This window comes from Puma concolor, chromosome E2 (genome assembly GCF_028749965.1).
Source record: "Puma concolor isolate L17-30 chromosome E2, mPumCon1.1.hap2, whole genome shotgun sequence".
In the NCBI taxonomy this organism is placed as follows: domain Eukaryota; kingdom Metazoa; phylum Chordata; class Mammalia; order Carnivora; family Felidae; genus Puma; species Puma concolor.
The window spans coordinates 28,717,518-28,739,693 of record NC_141681.1 but is presented as its reverse complement, the minus strand read 5'-3'; the positions used below and the strand labels follow the sequence as shown (position 1 = coordinate 28,739,693).

The window sequence follows — 22,176 nt, the reverse complement described above, 5'->3', positions numbered from 1 at the left end:
CCTGACGTGGCCAAGTGCCAGCCGAGGCGGGCGGGCGGTCCTCGCCGGAGCCTCCAGGCCCAGCCCAGGAGACCCGGGTGGTGGGCACAGCCCGGGATCCCGGCTCTGGGCTCTGCTGGTGTTGCCACCCAGGCCCTGCCCCAGCAGCACCGGCCCAGGAGGAGGCTCGAGTGTGACCTGTGTCCCCCGCCCAGGGTGGAGACCCTCGTTCCGGTACTACAGCAAGTGGACGGCGCTGTTCGGGGCGGTCATCTCTGTGGTCATCATGTTCCTTCTCACCTGGTGGGCAGCCCTCATCGCCATCGGCGTTGTTCTCTTCCTCCTGCTCTACGTGATCTACAAGAAGCCAGGTGTGCGGTCTCAGGCTGCCCAGGGGCCCAGGGGCCCCTTCTCCCCCTGAGGGTGCCAAGCACGCCATCGTGCCCTTCGGCCCGGCTGGAGGGCCTGTGTCAGGCTCTGTGCTCTCAAGGGCCCTGCTCTGACCCTCCAGCCTCATCCCTCCCAGTGGGGTGAGAAGCCTACGGGAAATGTGTCTGCTCAGAACCCACATCTCTGGGTCCGGACCACCCCCGCCGGCACCCAGGACCCAGGAATTGCCCGCCCAGGTCCATCCTCTTGAAAAGGCCGGCCTGCTGGTGTGCACACACAGGACTGCGGGTGGCCAGGGGCTGGCTGACCGCAGGGCAGGTGGACACAGCGTGGTGCCCACATACGCGCAAGTGCGGATCCAGGGGTGACAGTGGTCTGGGGACAGGATGCAGCAATCCGGGAAGGCCTGGAATTCTAAATTTCAACCTGATTTTCCAGGTCGTTGTCTGCTTGTCAAGGGAGGAGAATATTTTATAGAGTTTGATCCTATGAAGTATAACTTTTAAATATGTAGCCATATGACAATGTGCAAACATCAGGAAGAGATCTGTAGGCTGTCCACCCACCAGCCAGCCCAGCTCCCGTGGTGCTCGATTCCTAAAGAAGGTCAACGTCCCCTCCCTTGGCACGTCTGGCTTCTCCCGGGGATTTCTAATCTTGTGCTCACCCCTCCTGCTCAGAGGTGAACTGGGGCTCCTCGGTTCAGGCCGGCTCCTACAACTTGGCCCTGAGCTACTCGGTGGGCCTCAACAAGGTGGAGGATCACATCAAGAACTACCGGTGAGCAAAGCCATGTCCCTGCTCTGGGAGGCTCCAGGCCAAGACCCGTGCCCCTGCCCCGGGGAAAACCCAGGGTGGGCGCGGTCCTTGCTCAGAGAGGGAACAGAGGTGGAGGAGAACCGCCCTGCGGGGAGGAGACGAGGTTGACATTGCTCAGTGGGGACCAAGCAAGTCTAGTGACCTCTCTGTACCTGAGTTTCCACAGCAGGATCTGCTCTTTGAAATGCAGAGGGCTCTAGAAGGGCGATGGGGTGTTGCCATCCCTGCCACAGGTGTCCGTCAGGCTGACTATGACGAACCTCTCCTTAGAGGGAGACTCGGGTGTCCTGGACCCCTTCCCACCACACCTTAATAGCTAACAGTCAGCCATTAAGTACTTACGTTGCATTGCTGCACAAAGTGCCATCCGCCGTGTCACCACAGCCCTCTGGGGTGTATGAAATGACCGCGGTCACTGATGAGAACACGGAGGCACAGAGAAATTACGTAGCTGGCCTACGGTCACACGGCTGAGGAGTGGCCAATTTTGGCTCCAGCTGAGTGTGGCAGCGGCCCTTGACCAGAGGCCAAGTCACCCACCCAGGTGACACAGAGATCTTGTAAATGCTATGCCTCCCCACTCCCAGTCTTTACGCTTCCCGGCACCTGCGTTTTGCACCCAGACCCCTGTGGGCTCTGTCCAGATGGCTCATGCCCTTTTCCCTTCCCCTCCTCAGCCCCCAGTGCCTGGTGCTCACGGGGCCCCCCAACTTCCGCCCAGCCCTGGTTGACTTTGTGGGCACCTTCACCCGGAACCTCAGCCTGATGGTCTGTGGCCACGTGCTCATTGTGAGTGGCCCCTGCAGGTGGGGTGGGCACGTACCCTTGGAGGAGCCCCTGGGCATGAAGTCCATACTTGGAAGGGTGGCAGGCAGCGTTGGGGGCCGTGGGGGATGGAAGGGCTGTGGAGAAGCAAAGCCTACCGGACCCTGCTGTGGGCCTGGTTCTCTTCCCTCCCCTGTTCCAGTCACCAGCTTCTCCCCACTGCCCTACCTCTCACCTCTTGCCTCCATTTTCCTTCCCCCACCCTGCTCCCTCCTTCCCTTCTCTTCTTTCCCTCCCCTAACTCCATATGGGAGAATGGGCACCTCTGGGTGTGGCTGAGCCCATGGGGCAGCCTCCAGGGAGGAGAGGGGCTGCATCTCATTCAGGCCAGAGGGTGAAGGAAGGAGCCCCTGAGGTCACCTGCTCCCCCCACCTGCAGGGACCCCGCAAACAGAGGATGCCTGAGCTCCGGCTCATTGCCAGTGGGCACACCAAGTGGCTGAACAAGAGGAAGATCAAGGCCTTCTACTCAGACGTCATTGCCGAGGACCTCCGTAGTGGTGTACAGATTCTCATGCAGGTGCCGTGGCTTGGGTGGGACAACGCGGAAGGCAGGATGTCCTAAGGGGCTAGTTGAAGCTCCTACTCCCACAGGAGTCTCCTACCTTCCTCACCTTTCCAGATAAGCTAATTTGGGGCACTTTCTCAGGGTCCCCAGGGCCTAGGGGAAACTGACCTGGAAGTCTGTGGGGATGGTGGGAGCTTGAGCCGTCCTTGTTTTTCTTTTCTGATATAATTTACAGACAGCGAAGTGAAAAAGTATTAAGTGTATAGCCTGATAAATGTTTACGTAAGCAGATACCACCCAGCGGTATGATGCCACCGCTCAGACCAAGTTCCGGAATGTTCTACCAGGCCATTCATTTTACTGCTCAGGATTCTCATCTGTAAAACGGGATAAAATAATAGGTGTTAACTCTGAGTCAACATTGGGAGTCCTTTCTAATAATTCTAAATATTTCTCACGATTTTTTAAAATTTTTTTTTCAACGTTTATTTATTTTGGGGACAGAGAGAGACAGAGCATGAACGGGGGAGGGGCAGAGAGAGAGGGAGACACAGAATCGGAAGCAGGCTCCAGGCTCTGAGCCATCAGCCCAGAGCCTTGACGCGGGGCTCGAACTCCCGGACCGCGAGATCGTGACCTGGCTGAAGTCGGACGCTTAACCGACTGCGCTACCCAGGCGCCCCTTCTCACGATTTTTTAAAAAAGAACATATAGGGTCTTTTGGGGGGGGGGGGGTATGAAAATATTTTGAGAATAGATAGCAGTGATGTTTGCACAACATTCTGAATATCTTAAATTCCACCGAATTCTATACCCTTTAAAATGGTTAATTTTGTGTTATGTAAATTTTACGTCAAAAATTTTTTTTTACATTTTTTTTTTCAACGTTTATTTATTTTTGGGACAGAGAGAGACAGAGCATGAACGGGCGAGGTGCAGAGAGAGAGAGGGAGACACAGAATCGGAAACAGGCTCCAGGCTCTGAGCCATCAGCCCAGAGCCTGACGCGGGGCTCGAACTCCCGGACCGCGAGATCGTGACCTGGCTGAAGTCGGACGCTTAACCGACTGCGCCACCCAGGCGCCCCTACATTTTTATTTTTATTTTATTTTATTTATTTATTTATTTATTTATTTATTTATTTATTTATTTATTTTACAGGGGAAAGCGCGAACGCAGTCCCCCACTACCACAAATTATGCAGTCGAGTTTCCCACATTTGGGGATTTTTTTTTTTTTACATTTTTAAACACTGAAAAAAGAAATACAAAAGATGGGCAGGTGAGATGGCCTGGGGATACTCTAAAGCTTGACATCCAAATTCAAGTCACTTGTGACGAGGAATAATTTGCTGGAGAAGCAGGAACTGGAATAATGCAGAGCTAATGGGGACGGTGCGGTGATCGTAGCTTCTGGTTGTCACGTCACCTTTCTCGCAGGTGTGTCCAGACAGGCAGGACCCTGAACTGGCAGGATGGGATTTCTGAGCCCTCGCCACCTGGCAAAGAGGGCAGCGGGGGCTGAGAGAGCCCCACCCTCGTCACAGCACAGAGCCCCTGTGGGGCACGAGGCCTGGTCCCTCACCCCAACCCCCTACCCCTTGCAGGCCACAGGTCTCGGGAGAATGAAGCCCAACATTCTGGTGATTGGATTCAAGAAGAACTGGCAGTCGGCTCACCCGGCCACAGTGGAGGACTACATTGGCATCCTGCAGTGAGTGAGGGCACGAGGGAGGCAGGGCCTGGGGTCTCTTGATTTGCGCCTTGGGAGTTTCCTGGGCCTTGGGAAGCAGTGGGTGTTAGAAGAAGGCGGTTCAAAGCTCAGGAAGAAACAGACCCGCTGAGGGCTCGCCACTCTGGGGCACGGACACCAAGATGGGCAGGGGCAGGCAGGGAACACAGAGAAGGGGACCGGCCGGGTGTGGGACGATGGGGAGCGAGCTGGAGTGAGCAGCTGTCACTTGGCTGCAGCCAGCCGTGCCCAGGCAGAAATGTGGGCCTGGGCCCAGTGTTGCCCAGATCTTCTGGTTTTTCAGAGAAGTTGAAAATGTGGGTTTTTAGGTGAAAACCTTGTGCTCGCCTGTGGGCTACAGAAGGCCTCCCGGGAGGCGACCATGTGGGGACTCCCTGGGGACTTCAGGGTGAACTCCGAACCTTTTCTCCTTCAGCTCTTGCTGCGCAATGGCCAGCAAATGCCTGCCTGGGTTGCTTTTCTGTGTTGATGCGGCATAGAGAGGCAGTGTGTAGTAGCATTTCCAGAACAAAGGCTGAGCGCTGGGTCCCTGGGACCTGCTTCCGGGTCTGCCGTGAACCAGCTGCCTGACTCTGAGCCATGCACCTGAGCCACCACGGACACAGTCACAGCAGGAAGTGGTGGGATGTCTGTTCAGCACCCCACCCCCCAGCTTCGGCACTCCAAGACCCCGAAATGCTGGGGCCTGAGAAGCCCCTGTCCCAGAGATGTGTAACTGACAGGACCCATGGGGGCAATGCGTGGCTCATCAGATCAAGCCCTACTGGTGGTCTCCGGGGCCCTCTGTCAACCGGGCAGTAAATCCACTTCCGGGGTAGGAGTCTTCTAGACATTCCACATAGGCAGGCTATTGGCTGCCTTCCTGAGCAAGGCCATTCCTGTGTCTGTGCCTGCCCTCAGGGTTCTGTCTCAGCCATTTGACTCCAGACCCAGCTGGCCACTTCCTTAGCGTGCAATCATGGGCAAGTTACTCCCCAAAACTCAAGTTTTGGATCTATAAGATGGGGCTAGCAATTCCCATGCCCACCTCTGTTGGCAGGTTGTGCAGATTATCCAAATGTATCAGGAGGACAGAGCCTGCTTCAAAGACTGGCCTGACTTGGCTTCCCTCTGAGTACAGGGTTCACAGCATCCATAGTGCCACAGATCATAGAGCCAGAGGGGTCCTGGGGGGCTCTCCGGTTCCACTTGCGTGTCACAGAGAGGGGGAGACGAGGCCCAGAGAAGAGGGGCATGGTGGAAGGCAAGGCCAACTCTAGACATCTGGTCTCCTGGGGGCTGGGGGCTGAGGGCTGGGACCGAGAGGAACCTGACCCCACCTCTCCCCCCAGCGATGCTTTTGATTTCAACTACGGTGTGTGTGTCATGAGGATGCGTGAGGGGCTCAACGTCTCGGAAGTGATGCAGGCACACAGTGAGTACACGCCCCACCTATTGGCATGCCTGTCAAAAGCCAGAACAGGAGCCCAGAAAGTTCTAGAACCCGATTTTTTTTAAGTGGTAGAGGGAAGAGAGAGAGAAGTTAGTAAGGAATAAAAGCTCATATATTCATAAAAAGTTAGCTTTTGATGGCCTCTTAGAACTCATCAGGTTTCCAAATGAAGAAACTGAGGCCCAGAAAAGAGACGTGATCAGCTCAAGGCCACACTTCCAGCTGGGTGCAGAAATGCGACTGGAACTCAGGGCTCCCCAATCACTATCAGGGTTTTTGCAACCAGATGAGATAAAGAGGATCTAAGAGGAGAAAGAAAAAGAGGGAAGAAAGGAGAATCCCCGGATAAAGACACTGGAATATGAAAACACACAGAGAAAGGCCACGGAGACGGGACATCTCCGAGACCATCTTTGGGGCACCGAGGAGGGATGTGTTTTACGTTTAGTCATGCGGGAATCTGCAGACCCTGAATTAGTCATATTTGCAGGGCTGAAAGAAATAATATATGGTCTAGAAAATAAGTGGGGGCGGCACAGGGGGAACTGACAGGTACAGATGCTACAGTTCTGGCTGGTGGGGACCGGAGCGTGCTGACCCATGTCACCCTGTGCAGACAGCATGCCTGGCACACAGCGGCTGTGCAATGAATATTGATGCAACCAATATTTACAGAACAGCAGCCCGTGCTCCTGACAGACGTTGTGCTAGGCGCTAGGGGTACTGCAGGGGTAAAACAAAGTCTGCCCCTGGGAAGCTGCTGTTCCCATAGGAAGTGCAGTGGACCCACAAGTCATTTTAGACAGTGACGCCGACACAGGACACGTGGTCCGAAAGGCCTCTCAGAGGAGGGGGACTTTGCTGAGAAGGGGAGATGCTGTGAGGGCTCCTGGCTCAGGGGCAGGGGCCAGGTCAGTGGAAGGTGAGGAGTCAGGACTTTCTAGTATAAGGGGGAGCCTGGAAGTGCCCTAGGCAAGGAGAGCCTGGGAACAAAACTGTCCCCTCTCTTGCAGTTAACCCAGTGTTTGACCCAGTGTTTGACCCAGCGGAGGACAGCAAAGAAGCCGGCACCAGCGGGGCCAGGCCATCTGTCTCAGGCACACGTCAGTCCCCACCCCACTCAAGTCGCCCTCACCTCGTGGGGCAGCTAGTGGGGGGCCATGAGGGAAACTGGTCAAGGGCAGGAGGTGCTCGAGACCCTTGGGGATGGGTAACTGGGGGCCAGAGCAGGTGGGCTGGGGCAGTATTCAACATCACAGCCCTCTTTGGGAATTCAGTATCCTGACATTGTGGGGACCCACCCAGCTGGCTCTGCAGCCCATGTCCGACCCCTCCAAAGGCACCTGGCCACACTCAGATGTCAGGGAGGAGAGGAGTAGGCTTCTCCTTCAGTCCTTTCCCACTGATGCTCTGGGAGGCAGGGGAACAGCACAGGAGCTGGGGGCATCCGGTGGGCATTTGCGAGGGGCACAGGGTTTTTTTTAAGAGAATGGTCCCTAGTCTCCAATGCCCACCAGAATCCTGGGAGAGAGATGCTAGGAGCAAGGGAGGGGCACGTCCTAGCACTGCATGTCTGGGACTGCCGCTCCTGGTCCACCTGCCTGACAATCGGGTATGAGGGTCTCACTGTCAGGAGAGCCATTGGTGGTGATCTGGGCCAGTCCCCACCATGCATGCCCTGAGCAGAGTGCTTCTGGCCGCTGTGTGCGTGGCCCGGGTGACAGCGAGCCCACCTCACAGGGCAGGTGGCTCTGTTTTCAGACAGACGCAGGCATTTGAATGTGCACTGCTCTGAGGTGACCTGCCCCTGTGCTCCTGCAGTGGACCCTGAGGCCCTGGTACGGGAGGAGCAGGCCAGCACCATCTTCCAGTCTGAGCAGGGCAAGAAGACCATAGACATCTACTGGCTATTTGACGACGGAGGTCAGTGCCCCCCTGGACACCAGGTCTCCCCAAGGCTGTCTTCCCTACATGGCCTACCCTTCCTGGCCACTCTGGACAAGGTTTCTAGAGGGACCCCGGGGCCCAGAAAAGGGGAATAGGGACCTTCGGGCCCACCTCTGGGCTTGGGGGAGCCTGGCCGCGCCCGTCTCTTGGCCCCCAGTGTTTCAGCTGTAAAATGGAGCACTTTATAGGAGGAGCTGAGTTTGGCATGGGATGGAATGTTCAGACAAGCTGGGCCTTAGGAGCCACGGGCACCCGCCATAACTGGGGGAGATGGGCCAATGCACAGAAAAGCTGTAGGAATGTTCTTCTGTTCCCAAAGAAATATACCCTCTCCCATTTTTCTTAAGATACATGCCTCTCAGCTTTATTATTCCATGTAGACAGAAATAGGGCCCCAGGTAGACAGAAAATGTTCCCGCTCCAGTAGTATGTATCCTGTTGGTGAAAGTTAATATAGAGAGAACGCTTACCCTTGCTTGACGTTAAGTGCTTTCCCTGGGCTAACCTAATGCAATCCCTAGGTAGGAAGTTGTTTGAGACTCCTTTACAAATAAGGAAACTGAGACATAGAGTGGTGACGTAATTTGTCCAGGGTTATGCAGTGGTAAGTGACAGCTGCTCTTGGCCTTCTATGAAGGGATGACAAGGAAGGATGAGGGTTCCCATCCATTGGTCAAATCTTTCATCTTCAAAAAATGCCAGCAATCCAGATTTTCACATGCAAAGCCCCCACTTATTATAAACATTTTTTTAATGCTTATTTATTTATTTATTTATTTATTTTTTAACGTTTATTTATTTTTGAGACAGACAGAGTCAGAGCATGAACGGGGGAGGGTCAGAGAGAGAGGGAGACACAGAATCTGAAACAGGCTCCAGGCTCTGAGCTGTCAGCACAGAGCCCGATGCGGGGCTCGAACTCACAAGCCGCGAGATCGTGACCTGAGCCGAAGTCGGACGCTTAACCGACTGAGCCACCCAGGCGCCCCAATGCTTATTTATTTTTGAGACAGAGTGCAAGCGGGGGAGGAGCAGAGAGAGAGGGAGAGACCGAATCCAAAGCAGGCTCCAGGCTCTGAGCTGTCAGCACAGAGCCCGACGTGGGACTCGAACCCACAAACTGAGATCCTGGCCTGGGCCGCAGTCGGACATTTAACCGACTGAGCCACCCAGGAGCCCCCAATTATTAAATGTCAGCTCACTTATTTAAAAACATCATGCAGATGAGAAAGAATGAAATCATGCCATTTGCAGCAACGTGGATGGTCCTGGAAGGTATTGTGCTGAGTGAAATAAGTGGGTCAGAGAAAGATATCATATGTTTTCACTTACATATGGATCTTGAGCATCTTAACAGAAGACAATGGGGGAGGGGAAGGGGGAAAAATAGTTACAAACAGAGAGGGAGGGAGACAGACAATAAGAGACTCTTCAATACAGAGAACAATCTGAGGGTGGTTAGGGGAGAGGGGGAAATGGGTGATGGACATTGAGGAGGGCACTTGTTGGGATGTGCACTGGGGGGTTGTATGTAAGCGACGAATCACGGGAATCTACCCCCAAAACCAAGAGCACACTTTACACGCTGTATGTTAGCCAATTTGACAATAAATTATATTAATAAATAGATAGAATAAAAACATCATGCAGGCCAAATGGACCCCAGCCCACAGAGCCCCGTGTGCCACCCTGCTTTAGTCTAGCACCCTCATGATACAGATGGGTAAACTGAGGCCCAGCGAGGGGAAGAGGTTTGCCAGTGGCAGAGCGGGGCGAGAACCCGGAGGGTGTTTTGCCCTGAGAGCCCTTCCCTCTTGATTTACGGGGACCCTCCTTGCCAGGCCTCACCCTCCTCATCCCCTATCTCCTCGGCCGCAAGAAGAGGTGGAGCAAATGCAGGATCCGCGTGTTCGTGGGGGGCCAGATCAACAGGATGGACCAGGAGAGAAAGGCGTAAGTGGGGCTTGCTGGTCCAGCGCCAGCCCAGCTCTCCCCAGGGGTGCCCCCACCCCCGCTCCCCGCACCCGCACCACTGCCCCGGGTGGGCTCAGCTCCCCCCAGGGCACAGCAGTGGTGAGGGGGCTCTGGGCCCGGGCAGGCTTCGGTGTCCTGTCCCCCTTTTAATAAGCGGCAGGCGCTCTAGTTCCAGCCATGAGGGGGAGGAGTGTTACATTTTAAAACCACAAAATCTGCTCAAGGAGAAATCTGTGTGAAAGGAAGGATGGAGAAGGCCCCTCCTGCTGAGAGGTGAGGTGGGGCTGAGGATCCTTCAGGGCGACATCCCCCCAAGCTTGGGATGCTGTTTCTGGTGAGACAGGAGGTGACTTCCGTGGCCAGGAGACGGGGCCGCAGATCCTACTGAATTTCTTGGTGAGAAGTGACGTTTAATTCTCCTCCAATTGTGTGGCTCACTCCACAGGAGGAGGGCCCTCTGCCGGGAAACCCAGGCTAATCTGTCTCACCCGGAAAGAACAGGCCTGGCTGGGGAGCTTGGCCGGCAGCGGCTACCGGTCAGAACTTAGCCACGGTGGTTTGTGGGTTTTACTGATCGCCTCTCTCCAGCAGGAGATGCTGGTTTTCTCTTGAACATTGCCCTATGACATTTCCTTTTAAGATGTGGCTAAGTAAGAAATGAGTTGATTTAAGTCGAAAGGGAAGTAGATGGTAAGGCAGGTATACAGGTGTGCGGCCGGGCAGGTGGCTCACGTGTGCCTAGAGTTGGGCCACGGTTGTTTTAGAGCAAAAGCGAGGTCAAGTGAGGTGAAAGGTTGTAGGGTGGAAGACCGCTGGACGGGGCAGACAGGTTGGGAACAACGGGTGGCTTGCTCAAGGTCGTGCGATTAATTAGCCAAAGAGAAGAAACTCTGCCCAGCCTCTGGTGCCCTCTACAACAATCCCAGCCACGACGCCCCAGGGCCGGGACCCTGTGGCCTTGCCACCCTGGTCCTGCACCAGGACTACGTCCCCATGATGCCTTCTCAGTCACCCCTTGTGCGAGTTAAGGGTGCCCAGCAACCCCATCTCCTTGTCCTCACTCCTGCTGAGAGCTTCTATACCGGAAGGCCCTTCCCAGCAGTGCCGAGGAAAGCGTTGCTTAGAAAGAGCAGCATCTAGCTTCTCTGTGATCTCCAGAAACAGGCCAGGAAGGCTGCTTTGCCGGCTCAGCTTCCAGTTCCAGCCCCCAATGGAAGCCGGGCTCAGCAGGTTTAGTTGGGCTCAAGACCATGGCCCCATGGGGGTCACGGGCTGTCCTGCATGGGAAGGTTGTAGAGTGTTCTCTGCCTCCCAACCGTCCCTCCACCAGGCCAAGCCCTCTTCCCCCCACTTTGTGACCCCAAGACCAGGCTTGTGCTGCCTCCTGCCACCCCCCACACTGCATACCAACACATCTGCCCACAGCTCTGCTTCCTAATTTCACTCCCGAGTTCAGGGACCAGCAGCAGCTTGATACCTGGGCCCCAGCCTGATCCTTAAGGTTTATCCCTCCCTCCTGCCTCCCCCAGCTAGCCACTCACTGCTCCCCCTTCACCCCCTGCACCCCCATGTTCTCACTCATTGGGACTTCCCACCCCCATGCACTCAAACCCTGCCAGCTCATTCTGGAGTATCCCCAAAATCCCGTCCCGTCCAGGAATTCTGATGCAGTGGGTGGGCTAGGGCCAAGTCAGGTATATTATTTAGAAGGCTCCGGTGTGGACACCACACCCCCTTATAATAATCTTACACACCGGGCACTGTCTGGCTAGCTTGCCGCCTCCTCCATGAAGCCCTCCCTGACTGACACAAACCATGGCGTTGGCGTCTCCTCCCCTGTTGCATGCAAAGCCAGTGCTATGTGGCTGTCGCTCCTGGTTCTGCATGTAGCTCATGTGTGGCATCTCTGTTTCCTTAGCCCACCCTGTAATTTCCTGTGGTTTACCTTCCCATCCCTTAGACCCTTGTTTCTCAAAGTGTGGTCCGTGGAGCAGCCGTATACATCACCTGGGAGCTTATCAGAATGCAGAATCCCAGACCCCTGCCCCCGACCAGGTGAATCAGACTGCATATTGTGACAAGGTCCCCGGCAGATGTATAGACACATTAAAACGTAAGGCGTGCTAGTATAGTACGGAGATACTTGGGGAAACCCTGCTTCATTACTTTTCCACATTGCTCGTCATCATCTGACCTACTCTATCAATATTCGGCTCTTGTCCTGAATGCAAACTCCCTGAGGGCAGGGTTTGATCTGCTGTACTCGCTGCTGGGTCCTCGGTAGACACTCAAGACCAACCCACTGACTGGAAGAACTCATGTTTAGAACTCTCCACCTTCTAGGATCATTTCTCTGTTGAGCAAGTTCCGACTGGGATTCCACGACGTTCACGTCCTTCCCGACATCAACCAGAAGCCGCGGGCGGAGCAGTAAGTTCTCTGCGCTGACTTCCTTCCCAGGCAGAAGGACCAGCCATGTGCCCTGCAGACCCCTGTGCGTGTTGCCCCTGCGTGTCTGGTGAGCCACGGGCAGGCAGCCACCTACACGGGGCTCAGGGGAAGAAAGAGGAAGGGGTAGGAGTTTGCAGCCGCTCCTCCTGCCAGTGTTTCTTCCTTTGCATATCAGAGCTCTGGGCTTTGCCAGAAACACAGCTGGGCTGGAGGACAGTGAATGGTCAGTTCGTGCTTTTCTCAGAGCACGTGTTTCACGCTGGCGCGCGTCCCGGGTGCTCTGCCCCTCGAGGGGAGGCAGGTGTTTCAGCCTTAAGGGACCCCACCCCCACCCACCCCAAGGACCTGCGGGGGTGGGGGTGGGGGTGTCTGGCTTCACACTTCCCACTGCTTGCTACTCATAAGTTTCTAAATTTTCTCCAACACCCTGAATGTTTTCATAAAGCAGTGGTTCTCAAACCTTGGCCGCTGTCAAAATCACATGGAAAGGCGTATGACAACACAGCTTGCTGGGTCCCCCCCCCCCCCCCCGCCCCCTGCCCCAAGATGCTGAGTCAGCAGATCTGGGTCAGTGCCTGAGAACCTGCATTTCTAATAAGCTCTCAGGTGCCGGTCCAGGCACCCAACTTTGAGAACCACTGTCTTAGTCCTGAGTCGATGTTCAAAAATGCCAGATTGATGGCTTCTGCCTACTTGTGGCTTCTGAGCTCTAGACCTTGACCTTTTTGTGAGGTCTCAGCTCCACTATGAACTTACTCCTTCTCTAGGCATTGCCTAATTTAAGTTCCTGAAAAAGGAACTATGACTGGCCTAGTTTATCTCTTCCTGCCAGGCGAAGGTAGAGGTTGCCGCAAAGCCTATTTCTTGGCTACCTTTGCTCCAGTTGGCTGTGGCCAGGGTTGGCAGAGTCACAGGCCCAGAAGCACATGGCTGGAGGGCAGGGGCCGTGGCAGAGGCACATTCCAGAACTGAAGGTACATAGTCCCTGAGGCAGAAACATGGCAGCGACAGCCCCTGATGTTATTTTTATAAATACATCGGTGCTTAGAGTGGGGCGAATGTTGAATGGTCTGGGCCACACCTCTCCTCCTCTCCCCCCACCCCCACAACAGCAAGCACACAGACTTTAAGCAACACCCCCATGTGAACTTGTAGCTAGGCTCAATGGTGGGGTCAGAAGGAAGGTTATTTGCCTGCTCAATGATTCAATTTCATATTCTGAAACTAAGACGTTTACAATAGGGTTTGCTTTCTGTAAATCAGTCTAATCGAGGTTTTGAGCACTCCACCTCCCTAGTAAAAAGTAAGGTCCGTCCGACCTCTTACTTCTCCCTTAGATTCCCCATTTCCTGGAAAGGGAAGGAAATCAAGAAAGGGACTAGTCAGTGGTGATGGGTATATTGGCCCCTACTGTGTGTTGGGGCAGAGGTGAGTAATCACAGCTCCCACCACCAGGGTTTACTCTGGCCCAAGTGCAGGCTAGAGGAAGTCAAGAGCCATCAGAACGCTGCTGACACGGACCAGAACGCACAAGACAATGCAGCTGTCTCCGTTGGCAAAGCCTTGAGAAAGGCCTCGAGCAGAGACACTGGGGAATACCTTCTAGCGGGGAGGAGACTGAGAGCAAAAGCACGCAGACCCCATCCAGCAGCCCTGATCTTTAAAACCCCCGCCTTGGCCCCTCTCTGCCTTCACTTCCTGGCCCACTGTCTCCTCCTTTGCACAAACTTCTCCAAAGAGATTTAAGCCCTTCGTGGCCACTACCTCACGGAAATCACCCTCGCCAGCGTCATTGCTCACCTCCGCACCACCTTGTCCACAGAGCTCATTTCTGTCCTTATCTTTCTCTGCCTCTCCACTACATTTGACACAGCGATCCTTCCTGAAACAGTTCTTTTGGCTCTGGAGACGTCGCCCTTGACAGGATCCCTCCTACCTTAGTGATCCTTCTTTCCAGTTTTTTATTTTATTTTTTAATTTTTTTTTTTTTAGCGTTTATTTATTTTTGAGACAGAGAGAGACAGAGCATGAACGGGGGAGGGTCAGAGAGAGGGAGACACAGAATCTGAAACAGGCTCCAGGCTCTGAGCTGTCGGCACAGAGCCCGACGCGGGGCTTGAACTCACAGACCGCGAGATCATGACCTGAGCCGAAGTCGGCCGCTCAACCAACTGAGCCACCCAGGTGCCCCATCCTTCTTTCCAGTTTTGATTGCTGATTATTCCTCCTTTATCTGACGTAAACTAGTCTGCATCCTTGGGATTGGGCCCTGGACATTTTTTTCTCTTGACTCTGTCCCCCATGTGAGCTCATCCATCCATATGGCTTCAGGAGGCTTCATCTGAATGCTGACCAGTCCCAATTTCTATTTTAAATAATGTAAGTCAAGTCACAGAACAGACACAGACAGCTTCCTGTCTCACTCAGGGCAAATAACGAAGGCCTGTCTGATCTGGGTGCCCCACTCACCTTGCTCTGGCCATGCTGGCTCCTTTGCTGCTCCCCAAGCACACCAAGCACACTTCTGCCTCAGGGCCTTTGCACCTCCAGTTCTGTGTGCTTCAGCACCCGCTGACCTGTGAAGAGCTGGCTTCAGAGGGACAGGCATCCTTCAGCTTCAGGAAGGCCTTCCCCACCCCAAATATTCCCAGTCCTGGTACTCAGTTTGTGCCTTCAGGAAACTTCCCCTCTATATTGGCCTGTTTATTGCCCAGCAGACTGTGTGCTCTGTAGATAGCGGACGTTGTGGGGTTTGTTCCCTGGCAAGTAGCACAAAGCCTGGCACAGGATGGTACTCAGGAGCTACCTGGGGACCGGTCCAGTGGGTAGAAGTGGATCCCAAGGCGGTCGTGTGGACAGCTTGCAGAAGGTTGGCTGAATGCCACAGCCAGCGTCAGTGCTGATTTCTGCGCAGAAGCTGCTTTGATGTAAACCGCAGTGGCAGAATGGGTTCAGCCTATAAAGAACGTCCCTTTGGTTCCCATGTCCATCTTCCTCGGGGGACCTGGTTCCCATGGAAACTGGGCCATCTCACCTGGTCTCACCTCCTCTCTCTGTCCCTAGCACCAAGAGGTTTGAGGACATGATTGCACCCTTCCGCCTGAATGACGGCTTCAAGGATGAGGCTGCTGTCACCGAGATGAGGCGGGACTGCCCCTGGAAGATCTCAGATGAGGAGATTAACAAGAACAGAGTCAAGGTACCAGAGAGAGAAGGGCCTTGCCGGGGTGGGTGGGGGTCAAGGCCCTCCTCTGGGTCAGGGCCATGTGCTGTATCTGTCTTAAACTTTCTTTCCTTTTTTTTTTTTTAAGCTCATTTATTTATTTTGGGAGAAAGCAAGTGAGTGAGTGGAGAGGGGAAGAGAGAGAAAGAGAGAGAGAGAGGGAGAGAGAGAGAATCCCAAGCAGGCTCTGCACTGTCAGCATGGAGCCTGATGCAGGGGCTGGAACCCATGAACTGTGAGATCATGACCTGAGCCGATATCAAGAGTCCGATGCTTAACCCACTGAGCCACCCAGGCGCCCCTGTTCTGAACTTTCTTAACGTTCTCCTCTTAACCCTCCCCCTCTACCATGCCCCAGCCTCTGGGGTATCCTCAAGCCACAGATGCTTGGTAGCCCAGTCGTGGAACTCAGAGCCATTCTTGGCATGAGACCCTGGTCCCTCTGCCCATTTGAGTCACCCCCGGCCATGGCAATGGACTGGCCAGAGGTCTTCCTCTCCTCTCTATGGCTGGTGGGAGGGATTCCTGAGACAGGTGGCAAAGGTCAAGGTATACCTTGTGCTATGGGCCAACAAGCTGCCTGGTGGTTCCCCTTAGCCTGTGGACCCCATCCCACAAGCAGCCTAAAGCCATGGATGCCCCTGCCCAGATAGCATCTTCCAGACTCTTTCAAGGCCTAGAGGAAAGTGGTGGCTGCCGTGGCCACTCTGCGGTGGGGCGAGCTGTGGGAGCGCCTGGGGATCACAGTTCTGCTCCCTGTGTGCTCTGGGTCAGTGGTCCCCTCACCCCCACTTTGCCCCTTAGAGGACATGTAGCAAACTCTGGGACACCATCCCATCCCACCTTCCCGCAAGGAAGAATTACTCCCTGCAAACGTCACTAGTGCAGGGTCCGGAGTCTGGGATCTCAGTGAACTCACTTCCCTCCTTCTTTGGGGTGTCCTCCCACAGTCAGACTCTTGAGTGTCAATCATTTCTGGACCATCTGGAGACAGGTCTTGGGGTGGGAGGGAGCCTCCCAACCCAACCTCACGTAAGCTTTGGGGAGTTCTGATCTGTCACAGCCCTGAGGCTCTGCCCCAGAGGGCCCACAGCTCCTTGGGAAATGCTGGACAAAGCATAGTGTCCCCAGAAGGCTCTGGCTTGGCCTGGTGCAGAGAAGGAGACGGCATGTTCCACCTCTGCTCCGACTCTACCTTATCGAGAGGCTTCCACATGCCAGGACCTCGGCTTGGTGATTTGCATGGGTTATCGCTCTCGACGCTGCCCAAATTCCCCCAGGGAGGGGATTATCCTACCCATTTTGCAGCGAAGACAGTGAAGCTTGGGGGGCCCGCATGCCTTGCCCGGGTTCTCTCTGCTGTGAGCTATCAGGGCTGAGATTCAGACCCAGCTCCCTCCGCACCACAGAAGGCGCTCGCTCCCCCGACTACGCCCCCAGTCGTGGTAATAAGGTCCAGCAAGGAAAAGCCACGGAGGGCTTCTCAAGGTGAACTTGGCACTCAGTGACTCTGAGGGGCCCCTTCCATCTCAGAGGAAGGAGAGTCTGTAATAGTTTAGGGGGAACAATTCGTGCATCTGGTTTGAATGTTAAAAGAGGCTGGTGGGCTTAGCGGGGACGTTTCCCAAGAATGTAGGCAGTGACCACGTGGCTTTTCGTTCCAGTCCCTTCGGCAGGTGAGGCTGAACGAGATCCTGCTGGATTCCTCCCAGGACGCTGCTCTAGTGGTCATGTAAGTGGCCCCGGTGGGAGGGGAAGCCTGTCGCAGAGGCCCGGGGCGTCCGCTCTGGGAAGGGATTCAGGAGGTGCGCACCTCATGAGGGCTGGGGACCCGAGCCCTCCCCTGTGAGGCGGAAGGGCCCGAAGTTCCAGGAAACACAGTCCAGGTGGCTCATTAGCACGTGGCTGGGCCTGCGTCCACGGCAACCCCCTCGCCTGAGTGCCAGCTGGCAGAGGTCTAGGGCCTCACACGTCCCAGGCCTCACGGACTCCCCTGACCATGGTTTTCCCTCGTTCGCCTCCTTTTCCTGCCAAACTCAGCTTGGCAAAGAGGACCCAGCCCATTCCAGAAGAACATCAATTCCTGGTTGTTTGGGAATCACCCGGCCCTTCTTGGCCATTGGCCACCCCCGACTGACGTTGGTGCCAAGCCTGGGCAGCAGAAGGAGAGGCTCGCCATCCCAGGCTCCATGCCCGTCAGACCCTCCGGCTTCCGCTGCTGCTGGCTGTGTCCGGTTATGGGCCACTTCTGACTATGCGGAAGGCGAGGGGACAGGTGGCAGTGGCACTGAGGGTCTCAGGGTGGCTCTATTCTCTCGGAGGCCAGGAGGAAAAACATGGTCGGCCAAGCCCTCTGAGCGCCCTCCCTGAGAGAAGCCCAGCTCCCAGGGAATGGGGCTATGGGGCAAGGCAGCTAGCTGACCTGGCTCACATTTCCTGAGGGCTAGTCACCTGGGAGTTCCTCAGGACAGCCAAGAAGCCTGCGGAGACTGGTTTTTCCTATCCTGAAACCAGGATCCAGCACACCACTTGCAGGCCCCAATGCAAAATGAAAATGTGTTCAAACATCATTAAGGATGGCAAGATGGCGGCAGCAGAGGATTAAGCCCAGCGTGGGACCCTTCCAAGTGCAGGGGCCCCACGCGACTGCACGGGGTGCACGTCCAAGTGGCTGGCTCTGCGGGAGCAGTGCTCCCCGGGGCCAGTAGGGCGATCATTTTTTGTACAAAGAAAGTGCTTCGTGTTTCTTTGATGTGCAAACTGTGGTAAGAGAAAGAGCTGGGTTTATTTGTGAGCCTCTGACCAACGCCCAGCAGAGAATGCTCCCAGGGCAAGGCTGGACTAGGCTGTGGACTGGGTCAGAGTGCAAGACAGTGGGGATGGCTGCATCCTGGGTTGACTCCCCGGAACTTTCTTTGGGTGTGGTACCTGGTGTGTGCGAAACCACCTCTTCATGAGCGCTACCTGTGTTCGGAGAAGTGGGATTTTGTTTTTGATTTTTTTAATATATTTATTTATTTTTGAGAGACAGAGTGAGACAAAGTGGGGGGGGGGGTGCAGAGAGAGAGGGAGACACAGAATCCGAAGCAGGCTCCAGGCTCCGAGCTGTCAGCACAGAGCCCGACTCGGGGCTCAAACCCACAAACCGCGAGATCATGACCTGAACCGAAGTCAGATGTTTGACTGAGCCAAGAGAAGTGGGATTTTCAAAAAAAATTTTTTTCAATGTTTGCCTATTTATTTTGAGAGAGAGAGAGAGCATGAGCAGGAGAGGGGCAGAAAGAGAGGGAGAGAGAGAATCCCAAGCAGGCTCCACACTGTCAGCACAGAGACTAATGCAGGGCTTGAACTTAGGAACCGTGAGATCATGACCTGAGCCGAAGACTTAACCAGTTGGAGGCTTAACCGACCCAGCCACCCAGGTGCCCCTGAGAAGCAGATTTTTTGCATTTTGTCTCTGCTGTCGTTAGCTCACTGTGTGGCCTTGAGCAAGTAACCCTACTTCTCTGTGTCTCTGTCTCCCTGATTATAGAGAAGAGTTAAACCTAATTATTTCCAAGGTTGTCCTTCACTCTAACATGCTGTGATTCTAAGTTTACTTGCCACTAAAATGAGTCGGTCTCTCAAGCCGTAAGTCGAGCAGTTTCATCCTGGGAGATGAGCCCCTGCTGATACCTCTCCCTTCCCACTTCCCAATCCCCGGGACCTCAGAAGGAAAGCCAGTCCCCCACCCACCAACCTTCGTGGGATTGGCAGGTACAAATAATCACGGGTCCAGACATCTTAGAGAAGACGCCTGTGCATGGTGTCCAAACCCATGGGACCAGCTACATCTGCTGCGTGAAGGGGCCCCGGCCTTTGGGCCACCTTCACTGGGAGGGCACGGCGGCCGCACCTCGGCATTGCCCATCTCCACCCCGGAGACACGCCCGCCAGTGTTTCTACAAGTTCAGCGAGGGTCACTTCCCTCAGAACCACTGGGGCACTGAGCAAAATGGCCAGTTCCTCTGTTTCCTCCAGATCAATGTCTGGGGCGGAGTCAAGGAAACTGCATTCCCCAGAAATTCCGAGGAAGGAAAAGAATCCTCCCAGGCCGAGGTGAAAAGATAAAATTACATTTTTCAGCATCTTGAAGAGCACACTTGGACCATTTTCTAGAGCAGGTTTGGGGCAGAACTTGGTGTTTGCTCTGTACCCATCAGCGGTTTATCTGATTAATGGCCCGTGTTTGAGTTCAGCTTAACCTGCGCAGCTGATAAACCAGCCTTATAGGATGATAAGCCAGCCCGATAACTTTTGCCGAGATGAACAACCTGTCTCTGGTCCCACTTTTGGGTTTGGACCCGTCTTTCTTCCATAAAGACGCCCTCCTCAAAGGCAATAGTAGTCGTCGACATTGCATCTTGTCGATCGAGTTTCTATGCCACACTCGGGCATTGGGCCTTAGTAATTTTCACAACACTGTGAAGTGTTTCTGTTTTATACCTGTCTCCCCCACAACACACACACACACATTGAAGATGAGGAAACTGAGTCTCAGGGGAGTTAGGGCAACTTGCCCAGGATCCCACAGCTGTGAAATGGGGATTGTTTCCTGAAACCTTGGATCCAGGTCAGATGCAAATCTGAACAAAAGGTTCCTTTATTCTGGAGCAGCGTTATTTCTAAAGATTAACAGCTGAAAGCTGTTAATCCTGGGAACAGGAGTGATGGGCCTGGGGTGGAGCGCAAAGGGAGGACGGGTGGACAGGCTCCGCTGGGGAAGGGAACGTGGTGCTGAAGCTTGAAAGGCCACAGCAGGAGTGATGGGTGTCCCCTGCCCCTGGTAATGCAGCCACCAGCTTTGAAATTTCTGATTTCGGTGCCTGAGAATGACGTGGGAGTTCCCGGAGAGTCTTTCAATGTAACTGAAACTTCAGCCTGTTAAATCAGAAAAGTTGGGTTTCGATCTTTCCACTTCCCTTCCCCTGAGTGTCACCAGACACAAACATGTCCTAACTGTGGTGACGCTAGCTGATTGAAATACCCCTGTTCCCGCCACCTTTCCCAGTCCTAGGGAACTTGCTTTCCGCCCCCCCCTCCCCCGCCCCCGCCCCTGCAATGTTTGTTTATTTTTGAAAGAGAGAGAAAAAGACACAGAATCCGAAGCAGGCTCTAGGCTGTCAGTGCAGAGTATGACACAGGGTTCAAACCTATGAACCACAAGATCGTGACCTCGGCCAAAGTTGGATACTTAACTGACTGAGCCACCCAGGCACCCCTAGGGAACTTGCTTTCTAAAGGAGGGTAGAGGTGGTCCCAAGGGAGGCTTTGAGGCTCGACTTTTAAATAAGAGACAGCTGCTCAGGGACCCTGGTTGGCCTTCTCAGCAGAGGTGAGGGTTGCAGTGAGCAGAGGCAGCTGGCGGGGGAGAGGGGGGGTGATCCCAGACCGTGGTTGGAGCCCCAGCTCTGCCACGCTCTAGCTCCATCCTTTCTGGCCGCTAAGTAATGAGTGCGACATCAGCGGCTGGCGTTAGGAGGTGCTTGCTGTGTGCCAGGCATTGCGTGGCTCCCTTTGTGTGCTTTGTCCTCTGTAGAGCTCGCAAGCATCCTGTGAGGGGGGTTGGTGTGTCCTCACCTTAGGGCGGTGAGCCACCTGCCAAAGCCACATGACCGAGGAGGGGCAGAGCCTTGCTCACAGCTTCCCTGCTGCCGGCTCCCGCCCGTGCTCTGCAGCCCAGAGTCGCTCAGTCTTCCTTTCTGCCCGGGTGCCCTCAGCTGGGAAGAAGGCGGGTTGCTGCAGGCCCTGCCCATCCCCTGGGGTTGTGTTGAAGTTCAGATGAAATAACGGTTGGGATGGACCGTAGGAAAACAGACTGTAAAGTGCAGCCCCGTGTGAGATGCCGGTGTCTCAAGTTCATGTAACGCCCGCTGGGCCTGTGAGATACTGCGCCTTCTCCTGGAGCCAAGAGCAGGGCAGCCGCCGTCATCCTGAAATATTTCTGGAATCTTAAGGTGGTGGAAAAGTCACTTCCTGAAATAGCCGTGATTATGTGGTTGAACGGCCGCCCCAGGGCACCTCGTTATTTGCATGGCATTGCAGTGCGGACAAAGGGCTGTCCCAAGGCAAGGGGGAGTGCTGCTCCCAGGGCCTCACATACACGGCAGGAGGCGGGACAAGAACACACTGAAACATGTGAGCGTGTCACACTGTTGCGGCCACAGGCTGGCACGACTCGAGGGGCCTGAGGGGGTGAGATCACCCGTGCGATGGCCCAACTGTACCAGTCTGTGCTCTAGGCACGGGGAAAGGATAGTGAGCAGCACAGACAACAAATGAAAAGAGGTTTTGGAGAGTGGGAAGGGCTGTGAGGACAATGAAACAGGGTGCTGTGATAAAGAGAGACAGTGGCCTGCTCTGGAAGGCAGCTATGTTAACCACTGTATCACCAACGCCCCCCTCACAGGCCAGCTCTGGATAAGGTGATCAGAGAAGGAGGTGCTTGTAAGCCAAAGCCTGAGTGATCTGAAGGAGGAGACAAAGTGGAGAGCTGGAGGCCCGCCTTCTGGGTGGGGAGAACATCACATGCAAAGGCCCTGGGGCAAGAGCAAGCTTGCCATTTTTTTTTTTTTTTTTTTTTTTCTGTAATGGAGAGAAAGTCATTGTGTCCACAGGGGTGTGAGCGAGGCCCAGGCTGGGAGGAGGTGAGGTTGTGGAGATAGGTGGAGACCAGATCGTGTGAGTCTTACCAGGGCCATGGCTTTGTTTACACAAGCTTTGTGGGTAAAGGTACATTGGAGTTGAGCTTTCAGGGAGAATGGGAGATCGTTCTTAGGGTGGCTAGGAAGAAGGAGTGGTGAAGGACTCCATAAACAGAGTTGCTATTCAGAAAGC

The 22,176-nt window shown here is 54.6% G+C and overlaps 1 protein-coding gene across 8 annotated transcripts in view; it reads left to right on the top strand.

Moving 5' to 3' along the window:
* The window catches only part of SLC12A3 (solute carrier family 12 member 3), a 38,732-nt gene that overhangs the window by 15,667 nt on the left and 889 nt on the right, over positions 1 to 22,176 (top strand). For 2 of the 8 annotated variants that reach the window (XM_086689387.1, XM_086689386.1), the window contains exons 14-25: positions 195 to 350; positions 1,050 to 1,149; positions 1,866 to 1,977; positions 2,393 to 2,533; positions 4,128 to 4,234; positions 5,605 to 5,687; positions 6,719 to 6,808; positions 7,467 to 7,628; positions 9,494 to 9,605; positions 11,970 to 12,056; positions 15,141 to 15,276; positions 16,965 to 17,032. In XM_086689387.1, coding sequence (XP_086545513.1) covers positions 195 to 350; positions 1,050 to 1,149; positions 1,866 to 1,977; positions 2,393 to 2,533; positions 4,128 to 4,234; positions 5,605 to 5,687; positions 6,719 to 6,808; positions 7,467 to 7,628; positions 9,494 to 9,605; positions 11,970 to 12,056; positions 15,141 to 15,276; positions 16,965 to 17,032 — 1,354 coding nt within the window. Of the gene's footprint in view, positions 1 to 194; positions 351 to 1,049; positions 1,150 to 1,865; positions 1,978 to 2,392; positions 2,534 to 4,127; positions 4,235 to 5,604; positions 5,688 to 6,718; positions 6,893 to 7,466; positions 7,629 to 9,493; positions 9,606 to 11,969; positions 12,057 to 15,140; positions 15,277 to 16,964; positions 17,033 to 22,176 lie in introns of all 8 variants that reach the window. The other 6 variants (XM_086689385.1, XM_086689384.1, XM_086689389.1 and 3 more) reach the window with 3 other exon arrangements.